This window comes from Glandiceps talaboti, chromosome 23 (assembly GCF_964340395.1).
Source record: "Glandiceps talaboti chromosome 23, keGlaTala1.1, whole genome shotgun sequence".
NCBI classification, from domain to species: domain Eukaryota; kingdom Metazoa; phylum Hemichordata; class Enteropneusta; family Spengelidae; genus Glandiceps; species Glandiceps talaboti.
This window is the reverse complement of record NC_135571.1, coordinates 15,131,534-15,144,023: the sequence shown is the minus strand read 5'-3', so window position 1 is coordinate 15,144,023 and position 12,490 is coordinate 15,131,534. Positions and strand designations below refer to the sequence as shown.

Here is a 12,490-nt window from a genome sequence, read left to right as displayed (position 1 = left end):
TATAAATGTAGCCAAATTTGAGTTATCTTCCTAGCTTTTTAGCTCTGCTATCAGCGACAGCTTAGCAGAGCTTGATCGTTAGGTTGATTCTCTATTGGCATGTTGTCTGTCATGTATCCATCAACTTTTTTGCTTCACTGTCAATGACAGCTGAGTGGAGTTTTAGGGTTAGGTTCTGTTGATTCTCCATCATCGTCCGTCAACTTTTTCTATTTTCATCTTCTCCAAAAATGACAGTCAGAATACTTGGATTTTTGGTGTGCATGTCCCTTGGGGAAAGGCTATTTAGATTTGTTCATTCCAAGTTGATCTGTGTCATTTTCATGTTTTTGTGTGCATTTTTGTCAAAAGTGATATTTTCAACTTCTCAAATACTTCTACTAGACTTTGAATCAAAGTTTAGTAAACTTTTGTTTCTTTTTGTTTACAGACAACGTCGTCCTGATCCTGGTTGCCATTAATTTAAAGGTGTTTGTTGCCATACTTCCAAATAAATTAATGTTTTATTGTGTAGATGTGAAGTTAGAAAGTAGAGTTGCAGTTTGCTGGAAATCACACCACATGAAACTGATAATGTGGGATATCTGCATGTCAGCAGCAACCTCCTCTGTGAGCTTTGACCTTTCACCTTTGTCAGTAGCAGTTTTCCCCTGGTCCATATGTGTAGCCATGGAAATCATTTTTAGCTCCCCCCCCCACCCCCATGCTGTTACAGTGGGTTCCATCTGTCTGTGTGTGCATGTGTGCATCCTTCTGTCTGTCTGTAATATGTCATTTCTCAAGACATGCAGTATCCGATTTCTTACAAACCTAATACAAATCATGTGGGACATATGCACATGAGTTTGTTTTTTGATATATACAAATATGAAAGAATGGTGGCCATATTTGTAGTTAAAGTCAACATTTCTACAATATCAGACACTCTGTTTTATTTATTTGTTGCCACCAATTTCTTTTAAATCATGTCTCCATTCAGTCACATAGAAATAAAGTATTTGGGTGGGGGGGGGGGGGTTCACATGTGTATAGTCATTTTGAGAGCGATATGTACTATATACTTACAACAGTTTGTATATATCGCAATTTTGTCAATAATTTGGGGGAGGGACAGTTATGTAATGTCCAAATATGGTATATTTGTCAGCTCAGAATACAATGTACGGTATACACTGTTTGCATCATTGTAACACTTGAGGGTTTACTAATTTACATAAACAACTTATGGTTCATGATTTCTCATTGAGCTACAGTAGTAAAGAGACGATTTGATACCATCAATGGCATCTCAACTATTGATAGTCTGTGTTAGGGGTTGCGTAGTTAAGACAACTGTCTATGAATACTTCCCACCATTGACTTTACAGTCTGGTTCTCCAGATCACATTTTGACCAACAGCTTTTTGTCATCCTGACATCTACTGTGTCATTATCCAGCATTTATATATTTTTCAGTGCTGTAATTGTTTTTGTACAACAACCATTTTTCTTTTGCTATTTTTTCATACATTGGTGAATAATGTTGTGTTTGTCACACCTGGTGACCTGTGATAATAATAAATGATATCTACACTATGCAAAGTTTATTATCTTCATTGTGAGCACAATTGAACTATTAAAGACTGCATTTGTAGATTCAATTATGTTATAGTCGTACATGGTAGAGAGAGTGTGTGTGTGTCGGTGTTATAACCTTACATGGTAGAGAGTGCGTGTGTGTGTCGGTGTTATAACCTTACATGGTAGAGAGTGCGTGTGTGTGTCGGTGTTATAACCTTATATGGTAGCGTGTGTGTGTCAGTGTTATAACCTTACATGGTAGAGAGTGCGTGCGTGTGTCGGTGTTATAACCTTACATGGTAGAGTGTGTGTGTGTCAGTGTTATAACCTAACATGGTAGAGTGTGTGTGTGTCAGTGTTATAACCTTACATGGTAGAGTGTGTGTGTGTGTGTGTCAGTGTTATAACCTTACATGGTAGAGTGTGTGTGTGTCAGTGTTATAACCTTACATGGTAGAGTGTGTGTGTGTGCGTGTCGGTGTTATAACCTTACATGGTAGAGAGTGTGTCAGTGTTATAGGCATGGTAGAATGCGTGTTGGTGTTGTAGCCTTACATGGTAGAGTGCGTGTGTTGGTGTTATAGGCATGTTAGGTTATAGGAATGTGTATGGGGAGGGGGGTCAATGTTACAGGTATGGTAGAATGTATGGCGAGGGGGTCAATGTTGTAGGTATGGTAGAATGTGTATGGTGAGGGGGTCAGTGTTACAGGTATGGTAGAATGTGTGCGTGTCTGGATATATAAAGAAATGTAGTATAGTATACGGGCCAATATAAACAAGAATTTAGTTATCAATGAGTTTGAAATATTTTCATCTACCCCTGTATATGTGCATGATTCCTGGGCTGTGTGTGTGTGTAATATATATATATATATATATATATATAATTGTAAATGACTTTATGACAGTCAAGTCAGTATGCATGTAATTGAATTACTTTAAGGTGACCTGTACTATATTGATGCAAGCATGGAATGAGTAATTACTGCCCAAACATTTTATGTGTCACACCTCAAAATAATCGCATCAAATTCTTTACACACACACACACACACACACACACACATGCAAACTTTCAATATGCTGGTCCCACTTGCAGTGATGGGGATGTTAACTTTGCTGCCAAGTTGGAGAAATGTACCAGGTTAGATGATTGAATCAGTGATATGCTCATTTTGTAAAAACACTCAAAAGCCTGGGCAGATTTGTGTGTTATTTGATTGGAATGTGCCATAACCATTCATTATACAATGCAGATCCAAGAAGTGTGATATTGGTCAACAAAATGACACTCCAAACTGGGTTGTCTTGTGTTCTTTTAGATGTTTGGAGTATCTAAGTATTACTGTGGCAAACAAAAATGGCTATAATATTAGTTACGGTGTTACATTAAATCATTATTTTATTCTCATAAAATTCATACATAATTTTGAACATGCTTCTACCAATCTGAAAATAATTTGTATGAAAACAGTGGACTAGACATGGTTTGTGTTGTGGGTAACAGTATAGACTACATATGGTATAAGTCATCATGTACAAGTTATAGGACCAGGAGTATCACGGCACATCAGAGATGACTTCTCAGCTTTAGTACTTGAATTCCTGAAAATCAAAAAGATAAAAAAATCAAAATGCAGCGCATCACAGTAAAATAGTGCCAATGGCATTTGTAACACAACTGTATTTGGCTGTTGCTATGGAGATAGTATGGACATTTATACACATTTTGGAATCATTATTAACTTGCCTACCCTTCCCACTTTTCATTTTTGCAATATAAGCATCATACATTTTGTATACACTACGGCTAGACTGACTTGGCCAATCAGAGGCCTTGATTTCGGTTGATTATATGGAGCCATAACCCATTCTTTCTTAGGGGTATGACCTATATTACGCTCAGCACTCAATTTGCATGCAACAAAGTACACAACAATTTTGAAAAAGATCCGTTTGAGCCAATCACGCAGTAGTATTAGCAAGATAGACAACTCGTTCGGAAGGGATATGTGCTACACCCCCCCCCCCCCCCCCCCCCCCCCCCCGTTTTATTGGCACATAACCCTCCCGAACTCGTTGACTATCTATTACTTAGCCATTGATATGGGTGTAGTCCTATTGCTAGGCATATTTGCATTCATTTTCTTAATCTTTAGTCACCTACCCATCCCAGTTGTTATCTCTGTAATATGTATCATCATTTCACTGTTGTTATGGGCATGGTTATGGGCGTAGTGGTCATGGCTGCTAGGGCCAATTATGTTGAAATGTTTTCAACAATAACTGTGGAATAATACCTCCAGAAACAGCCCCACCAAGTTTCAACCCCTTTCACCATGCAGTTTCAAAATATAAGTTTTTGATCAAAATTGACCATTAACATTCAGCCCAATCTGCTCAGTAGTTTTGGAACTATATATTTTTGACAAAAAAAGGCACATTTTTAGCCCCAATTTGCATATCAGTGTCACTGATGGGATCATCATGTCATGAACAACTCTTAATCTAGACTCCATCAACATAGATTTTTGACAAAAGACACATTTTTTGCCCAAATTTGCATATCACTGATGTCATGTTCATGTCATGAACAATTCTTACTGTAAGCACCCTGAAAAACACTCCAACCAATATCCAGCCTAATCTGCTCAATCATTGGATTTTTTGACCCATAAATACCACTTATTTTTCACTTTACACAATCTTGTGTTATGGAGTGTATATTTAATTAGCACACACGCAAGGGTACATATGGGTATACAGGTATGAATACATATGGGTATACAGGTACTGAGGTAGGGATACATATGGGTATACAGGTAGGGATACATATGGGTATACAGGTAGGGATACATATGGGTATACAGGTATGGGTACATATGGGGATACAGTGCTCAGGTTAAAAACAAAACAAATTATGACTGTACCTGTTACTGCTATACATATATTCCAACCCATAAACATAGGAATAAAACTCCAAATCCCATAAAGAGACTTGCAACCAATGAAATCAACAATTCTTTGTACAAATCACGTGTGAATTTGGTCGACGTTACTTCATATCTGAATATAAAGTTAAGAAAATAACACAAGAAACCATGTGTACAACATGTCAACTTGATTTATCATCTATCATCAATAGGAGGCTAATTTTGCTAACTGAGCACTGTCAGGGTTAGCTACTGTGTCAGTGTTAGCCATTGTGTCAGGGTTAGCCATTGTGTCAGGGTTAGCCATTGTGTCAGGGTTAGCTACTGTGTCAGGGTTAGCTACTGTGTCAGGGTTAGCTACTGTGTCATGGTTAGCCATTGTGTCAGGGTTAGCTACTGTGTCAGGGTTAGCCATTGTGTCAGGGTTAGCTACTGTGTCAGGGTTAGCCATTGTGTCAGGGTTAGCTACTGTGTCAGGGTTAGCAATTGTGTCAGGGTTAGCCATTGTGTCAGGGTTAGCGGTTCTGTCATTTGGTTAAATGATATGATTCACTATAACCATGGCAACACAATGTCCTAAATGTATAACCGATACCCAGACTAGTGGTTCTGCATAGCATAGGGACAGGACTAGGGTTCTACATAGTATGGAGGTAGAGGTAGTGGTTCTACATAGTGTGGGGGTAGAGGTAGTGGTTCTATATAGTATGGGGTAGGACTAGTTCTACATAGTGTGGGGGTAGAGGTTCTACATAGTACAAGGGTAGGACTAGTTTTTCTACATAGTGTGGGGGTAGAGGTAGTGGTTCTATATAATATAGTATGGGGGTAGAGGTATAGTGGTTCTATATAGTATGGGGGTAGAACTAGTTTTTCTACATAGTGTGGGGGTAGAGATAGTGGTTCTATATAGTGTAGGGGTAGGACTAGTGGTTCTACAGTGTGGGGGTAGGACTAGTGGTTCTATATAATATGGGGGTAGAGGTAGTGGTTCTATATTGTACAGTATAAAACTGAAATCCATTTATTGTCAAATTAAAAGCTGTTTACTGTAAAACTGAAATCTCTTTGATGTAAAATTAAAACTAGTTGACTTGACATAATTGTACTGTAAAGGATACACAAAGAACCATGCCATAAAGAAGATACCAATAGACATCAAGACTATTGTAAGATGTGGATAAACAGCCGGGTTAACAGGACTTACGTATCTCGTCATGGACTCTATTGATGACTGCAGAAAAAACACAAGCAAGCATATGTGTTAGCATCAAACATATATACAAATGAAACACTGGACTTTGTCCAAAAGAAATGGATGTACTTGTCTTAGTAATACATACATCATCTAGTAATGTACTTGTCTTAGTAATACATACATCATCTAGTAATGTACTTGTCTTAGTAATACATACATCATCTAGTAATGTACTTGTCTTAGTAATACATACATCATCTAGTAATGTACTTGTCTTAGTAACACATACATCATCTAGTAATGTACTTGTCTTAGTAATACATACATCATCTAGTAATGTACTTGTCTTAGTAATGCATACATCATCTAGTAATGTACTTGTCTTAGTAATACATACATCATCTAGTAATGTACTTGTCTTAGTAACACATACATCATCTAGTAATGTACTTGTCTTAGTAATACATACATCATCTAGTAATGTACTTGTCTTAGTAATGCATACATCATCTAGTAATGTACTTGTATATATTCATAGATTTGTGAAGGTATTGAAATATTACTTAAGTTCTCTTAGCTGCAATAATTATAGCATTTGCTGTGATTTTGAGGCATTTTCTTCTGTTTTTGTGCTTTTTGTTGTTCCGATGAACAGGAAGCAAACGCTACAATTCCTACATTGTATAATATAAACACAAATAGATGAGATCATGCTGAAAACGTGATCAAGATGTCAGTGTACTGCCCATTTCAAAATGGTGCAGGCATTGCTACTTTTGCCGATTTTGATTGGATTGTGGTATCTCTGAACATTTCTTGGGTCTTGAAGGCTCCATAATTAATGTTGGAGTTAGGAAATGTCCATTTTTTAGCAGATAAGGCATAATTTACCAGAAAAATTCACCTAACTTTACGATTCTGATCTGAATTGCTTCTGTCTGTTTCTGTTTATGTTACAGGAATAGTATTAACGTAGCTGCAATAATTGTAGCGTTTGATGTGATTTTGAGGGCTTTTTCATCTGTTTTTGTGCCTTTTTTCGTTCTGACGTTTAACCCGAATCAAACACTACAATTCCTCTAATGCAAATGCTATTAGACGAGACCACATTGATAACGTGAGCGAGGGGTCAACGTACTACCCGTTTCAAACTGCTGCATGCCTTGCTACATTTGCCGATTTTGACGGAATTGGGGGACCTCTGAACACTTCTTTGGTCTTGAAGGCTCCGTAATTAATGTTGGCATTAGGAAATGTCCTGACATTTTGCCAAGTAAGGCATAATTTAGCAGAAAAGTCCACCCAACTTTGCGATTCAGATCTGAATAGCTTCCGTCTATTTGCATTTGCATTAGAGGAATTGTAGCATTTGATTCGGGTATTAACATTGACTTGTCTTCCAGTTAAACGTCGGAACAACAAAAGGCAGAAAAAAAGCTCAAAATCACAGCAAACACTACTATTATTGCAGCTTCTGTCGTCTCAATTTCTGAAATAATGACAAACAATGCAAGTGTATTTTAATTTTCTGTTAGTGTTGCCATGGAAGTATTTTGGTTGCTGCTAACATGCTAAGCACTAGCTGCAATATAATTGCAGTGTTTGCTGAATATCATGACGTTTAACGTCCTATATCATAACGTGATATTTATCGTCCTATATCATAACGTGATATTTCACGTCCTATATCATAACGTGATATTTATCGTCCTATATCATAACGTGATATTTATCGTCCTATATCATAACGTGATATTTCACGTCCTATATCATAACGTGATATTTATCGTCCTATATCATAACGTGATATTTAACGTCCTATATCATAACGTGATATTTAACGTCCTATATCATAACGTGATATTTCACGTCCTATATCATAACGTGATATTTATCGTCCTATATCATAACGTGATATTTCACGTCCTATATCATAACGTGATATTTATCGTCCTATATCATAATGTGATATTTAACGTCCTATATCATAACGTGATATTTCACGTCCTATATCATAACGTGATATTTCACGTCCTATATCATAACGTGATATTTCACGTCCTATATCATAACGTGATATTTCACGTCCTATATCATAACGTGATATTTATCGTCCTATATCATAACATGATATTTCACGTCCTATATCATAACGTGATATTTATCGTCCTATATCATAACGTGATATTTAACGTCCTATATCATAATGTGATATTTAACGTCCTATATCATAACGTGATATTTCACGTCCTATATCATAACGTGATATTTCACGTCCTATATCATAACGTGATAAATATTTAACATCCTATATCATAACGTGATAAATATTTAACGTCCTATATCATAACGTGATAAATATTTAACGTCCTATATCATAACGTGATAAATATTTAACGTCCTATATCATAACGTGATAAATATTTCACGTCCTATATCATAACGTGATATTTCACGTCCTATATCATAACGTGATATTTATCGTCCTATATCATAATGTGATATTTAACGTCCTATATCATAACGTGATATTTCACGTCCTATATCATAACGTGATATTTCACGTCCTATATCATAACGTGATAAATATTTAACGTCCTATATCATAACGTGATATTTCACGTCCTATATCATAACGTGATATTTCACGTCCTATATCATAACGTGATATTTCACGTCCTATATCATAACGTGATATTTCACGTCCTATATCATAACGTGATATTTCACGTCCTATATCATAACGTGATAAATATTTCACGTCCTATATCATAACGTGATATTTCACGTCCTATATCATAACGTGATAAATATTTAACGTCCTATATCATAACGTGATATTTCACGTCCTATATCATAACGTGATATTTCACGTCCTATATCATAACGTGATATTTCACGTCCTATATCATAACGTGATATTTCACGTCCTATATCATAACGTGATATTTCATGTTAAACGTCATCCAGAATGATTGATCTGAGCATAGGTGTATGATAAAATGCGTTAACATGGAGCGATACCGGAAGTACATCCCTGGGTGTCTTTATTTATGTTTTTATGTAGTAGTTTTACAAGCTATGATGTCATAATAACAACAATATAATGTAAGGTCACGATGTTTTGAATATATATATGACACTAGTCAACTAATAGGAGCAAAATCCAGTTCTGGAAGATAGGTTTTTCGAAATCCTTTAAAATCTTGTGTAGCGCTAGCGCCACGTCAACAGTTGTGGATTGTTAAGTTTATCGAGGGCTCGCAGCTTTCTGTACTTAAAATCTTCCATAACTGTCGGTGCGCTTAAAATAAAAAAAACTTCCTGATACAAGTGTGTATATACTACAACTTTTTTTTACTATTAACAATGTTCGTTGACTTGTATAATCGTATGATGGCTATGGATTGCGATTGTATCCATTCATCTCAGAAACCCACCTCCATTTTGTCGTCCTCTGTAGCCCGGAAAAAGGAAGTTACATTGTTTTGTTTCGTGTTTGTACATCTTTACTCCACTGAGCTCAGTCAGATTGGACCATACCATGTTCACAATAGGTATTGGCGCAGAGATTTTACTTTTTGATAAAGTTAATCACGTTCATGTATAATTTCATATAATAATTAATTATACTTACTGATGAACTTGGAATTTTTTTTAAAGATGCATTTCTTACACAAAGGTGGTATGTTCATAAAATGTTACGATCGGTGCCCATTTATTGATTGGCCGAGTTCATTTCTGTAGCTATGATACCGAAGGGTAAATAGCATAGCATGAGCGACTCAATAACTTTATCTTGTGTGATTAGGCTGGCTGGACACCATGTAAGCTACAAATTTAACGTGCCAAACAAAAAATCACAGGGTTTATTTTGCTTTACTTGGTTCTGTTTGAGCCATTTGAATGCTGAGAATTCAGTGAGAACGGTGGAAAATCACAGCTGCAATATAGACTGAATTTATAAGCGTATAATGAGAGGTAGCTCAACCATAACCGAACGGAAGATGAACCATACTGATATCAAGCTTCGACTCCAGTTTCAACGTTCATTGGGATTCTTCAATGTTTAATGTAACGTGGGGATAAATTGGTCAACACTATGTCATCTACAGTTTTTAGTACACTATCCAAGGGGTACGGATCGTGGACAGTTGGAGATCTGGAAGCAAAAGACAACGGGGTACGTAAGGTAAATTTGAATGTTATTATTACATTAGTACAACTACAAATCTGTAAAATCACGTACACCAACACCTGCCGAGGGTATGGTTCCATTGGCTAAGTTTGTATATTACGATCTGTGTTTAGCGTCGTTTAATACCTGCGTTTATACAGTCTTGTACGTATCCCCACACACAAGGTGTTTTATTTGCACATTAATCTTTTATTCGTTCAGTTTATACCCTCTTTCGATGACAGCAATAACCTGTGCCTTAAAAGTTGTTTAGCTTTGAGACGGTTCAATCGTTTTGACAAACAAAACGTATTGTGTTGTGAATACTAAACATACATCTAGCTTACTAAGTTACTAACTATTTCTTACCATACACACATGTACAATGTAAGTGTACGTGTAATCTTAATTTACAGACGCCTGCTGTCTTTGATCTCATTGTCAGACATTCTTGTAACCAAAATATAACATTTTAGTGTGATGAGAGGGGTGTATACAAAAAATCGATTACAAGTTACAACGAAATTCAGGATATGATAAATTCATACAAGTATTACATTGTACAGGTATTAATTTTGATAAATCTTGGACAAACACATCAGTAAATGATTGTCTGAGATAAAATATTATTTGATTGAAATAATAATCATCTACTATCTTAGTCATTCTAGTTTTGAGGCTGACCTGCTAATTGCTATACCCTCCAGTAGCTCCATGTACAAGTTAAACAATTTTTGTATTATCAGGATAGGTGGTAGTATTAGTAATGAAAAAGATTATACCACATACAGATATCATGCAGTTGAACACAAAATACAGGATATATTTCTTAATTTACATATGATGACTTGGATCACAGTACATGCTTCACTCTTCATGTGTGTCATACTTATTTTTTCTGTGGAGTGAGCACAAATCAGTCAAAACACCCAACATCACCATTATTTTCTTTCTGCATTATATTATAAATTAAAGTTGTTGCAGGTATAATTCTTTTGCTTTCCAATAGCTGTTTCATTCAACTACAAAATACTTGTGACATTATATCTAGGTTTTAATTGTCATTGTCCACGTTTGACAAGTTGTAGTAATAGGTTCCTACAATGTATGTATACATGTATATATTCCCTGAATGAAGATACAAATGTATGTAGAAAAAAATGTATATTTATTTCCTACCTGTGACTTTAGATTTTTTGGGAGAAGAAGTGTTGTTTTTGTGCCAAAAAGTTTCCTACCTGTAACTTTAGATGCGTTTAATTTGCCAATTTGTAAAAAAAAATGAGTGGCTTTAAAAATTTTATTGGTAATTTAGCTTACAGCTGCTAATCTTATTATTAACTCAATAGTAACTGACACAGAGTTTGACACAATAGTAACTGACACAGAGTTTGACACAATAGTAACTGACACAGAGTCTGACACAATAGTAACTGACACAGAGTCTGACACAATAGTAACTGACACAGAGTTTGACACAATCAGTTTGACTTCTAGCAATGAATGAGTAACGTTTAGTGAAATTCAGGTTCCTGATGTTAGAAATGAAGAGTGTGTGGCAGCAAGTTAAAATGATAATGCCTTTAAGTAAGTAAGAAATAAAGATTTAGGATCAGGAATGTAATTAATCTTGCCTTAAACTTCAAAGTAATCAGTGTCAAAAAGTACTTAAAAAACAGAAAGCAACTGTACTTCCCCTTTTCCAGAACTTTCCAACACCACATTGGGCATCAGCATACATTTGTATTAATTTACTCAAACTGAAAGAGCCACAGAAAGAAAACAGTACTGGTAGTATTTATGTATTGTACCTTTAACAACTCCCCAGGGTTTTGTTACCTGTACTCAAATAAATAAATAAATAAATATAACAGTAAATAGTAATACATCCATATGTGTTTGTACTGACATTAATTCTGCGTAATAAACTAATAATATTTTTACAGATATTGTACTGACATTGCCTGTCATTGCTATGTATTTTTACAGACACTGCCAAAGCCAATTCTCCCAATTAATCTTGAGAGAGAAGATTCAAGTTTCAAAGACAAATCATTAAATATTCCATTGCGTACAAAAACACCACAGACAACAGTGAATGAGCTCCTAAAAACTAAAAATGTTATAGCGCCTCCTGAAGACACCTATACTGTTTATAGTCGGCCAAAGACTGCTACTTCTACAAAGACCATACAACATGTATACTCACCCAGAACACCAAGGATTCAAAGTTGTCGTATGAGAGCTAAAAGTGCTCCTCCATACAGTCCACGCTATGAACAACCTGTAAAACCAGATGGGGAATTAGTTTTACCTAAAACATTTTTAACAAGACGTGGTGCAATGCTACTATTTACAGCTCCTGAAGATCTTGTTTTTAGTCAGGAACAGAAATGTTATTCATCACACCAACACAAATCAGCTGATGTCTTTGATTTGGGATTACGGTTAAAAACTGTCAACAAACTTACTGCTTCAGTACTGCAATATGGACAAGACTCGGTAAGTGAATTTTGGCAAATACTGTTGCTTTTTGGTAAGTGAGTTTTGATGTACATTATCTATAATGTTCAGGTTGTTAAACAGCCTTACTGTAATGCAATGTTTCAGTGTGAAAAGC

General features: G+C 35.8%; 3 protein-coding genes across 5 annotated transcripts in view; 2 read left to right on the top strand and 1 right to left on the bottom strand.

Annotated features, from left to right (window-relative positions):
- The window catches only part of LOC144452589 (T-complex protein 1 subunit beta-like), a 41,637-nt gene extending 40,071 nt beyond the window's left edge, over positions 1–1,566 (top strand). For both annotated transcript variants that reach the window (XM_078143710.1, XM_078143709.1), the window contains one exon: positions 431–1,566. In XM_078143710.1, coding sequence (XP_077999836.1) covers positions 431–461 — 31 coding nt within the window. In that variant the 3' untranslated portion in view covers positions 462–1,566. The remainder of the gene's footprint in view (positions 1–430) is intronic.
- Positions 1,567–2,946: 1,380 nt separating this feature from the next.
- LOC144452959 (dolichyl-diphosphooligosaccharide--protein glycosyltransferase subunit TMEM258) lies at positions 2,947–9,185 on the bottom strand. Its single transcript, XM_078144194.1, has 4 exons — positions 9,134–9,185; positions 5,617–5,729; positions 4,493–4,628; positions 2,947–3,167 (listed from the first exon to the last, which is right to left on the bottom strand). Exons 1-3 carry the CDS (start codon positions 9,137–9,139, stop codon positions 4,502–4,504), a joined length of 246 nt encoding a protein of 81 aa, XP_078000320.1. The 5' UTR covers positions 9,140–9,185; the 3' UTR covers positions 2,947–3,167; positions 4,493–4,501.
- Positions 9,186–9,486: 301 nt separating this feature from the next.
- LOC144452642 (uncharacterized) overlaps positions 9,487–12,490 on the top strand; it is a 51,892-nt gene continuing 48,888 nt past the window's right edge. Inside the window, exons 1-2 of one of the 2 annotated variants that reach the window (XM_078143774.1) lie at positions 9,487–9,876; positions 11,860–12,372. In XM_078143774.1, the coding sequence (XP_077999900.1) occupies positions 9,796–9,876; positions 11,860–12,372 (594 nt within the window). In that variant the 5' untranslated portion in view covers positions 9,487–9,795. Of the gene's footprint in view, positions 9,886–11,859; positions 12,373–12,490 lie in introns of both variants that reach the window. The other variant, XM_078143773.1, reaches the window with a different exon arrangement.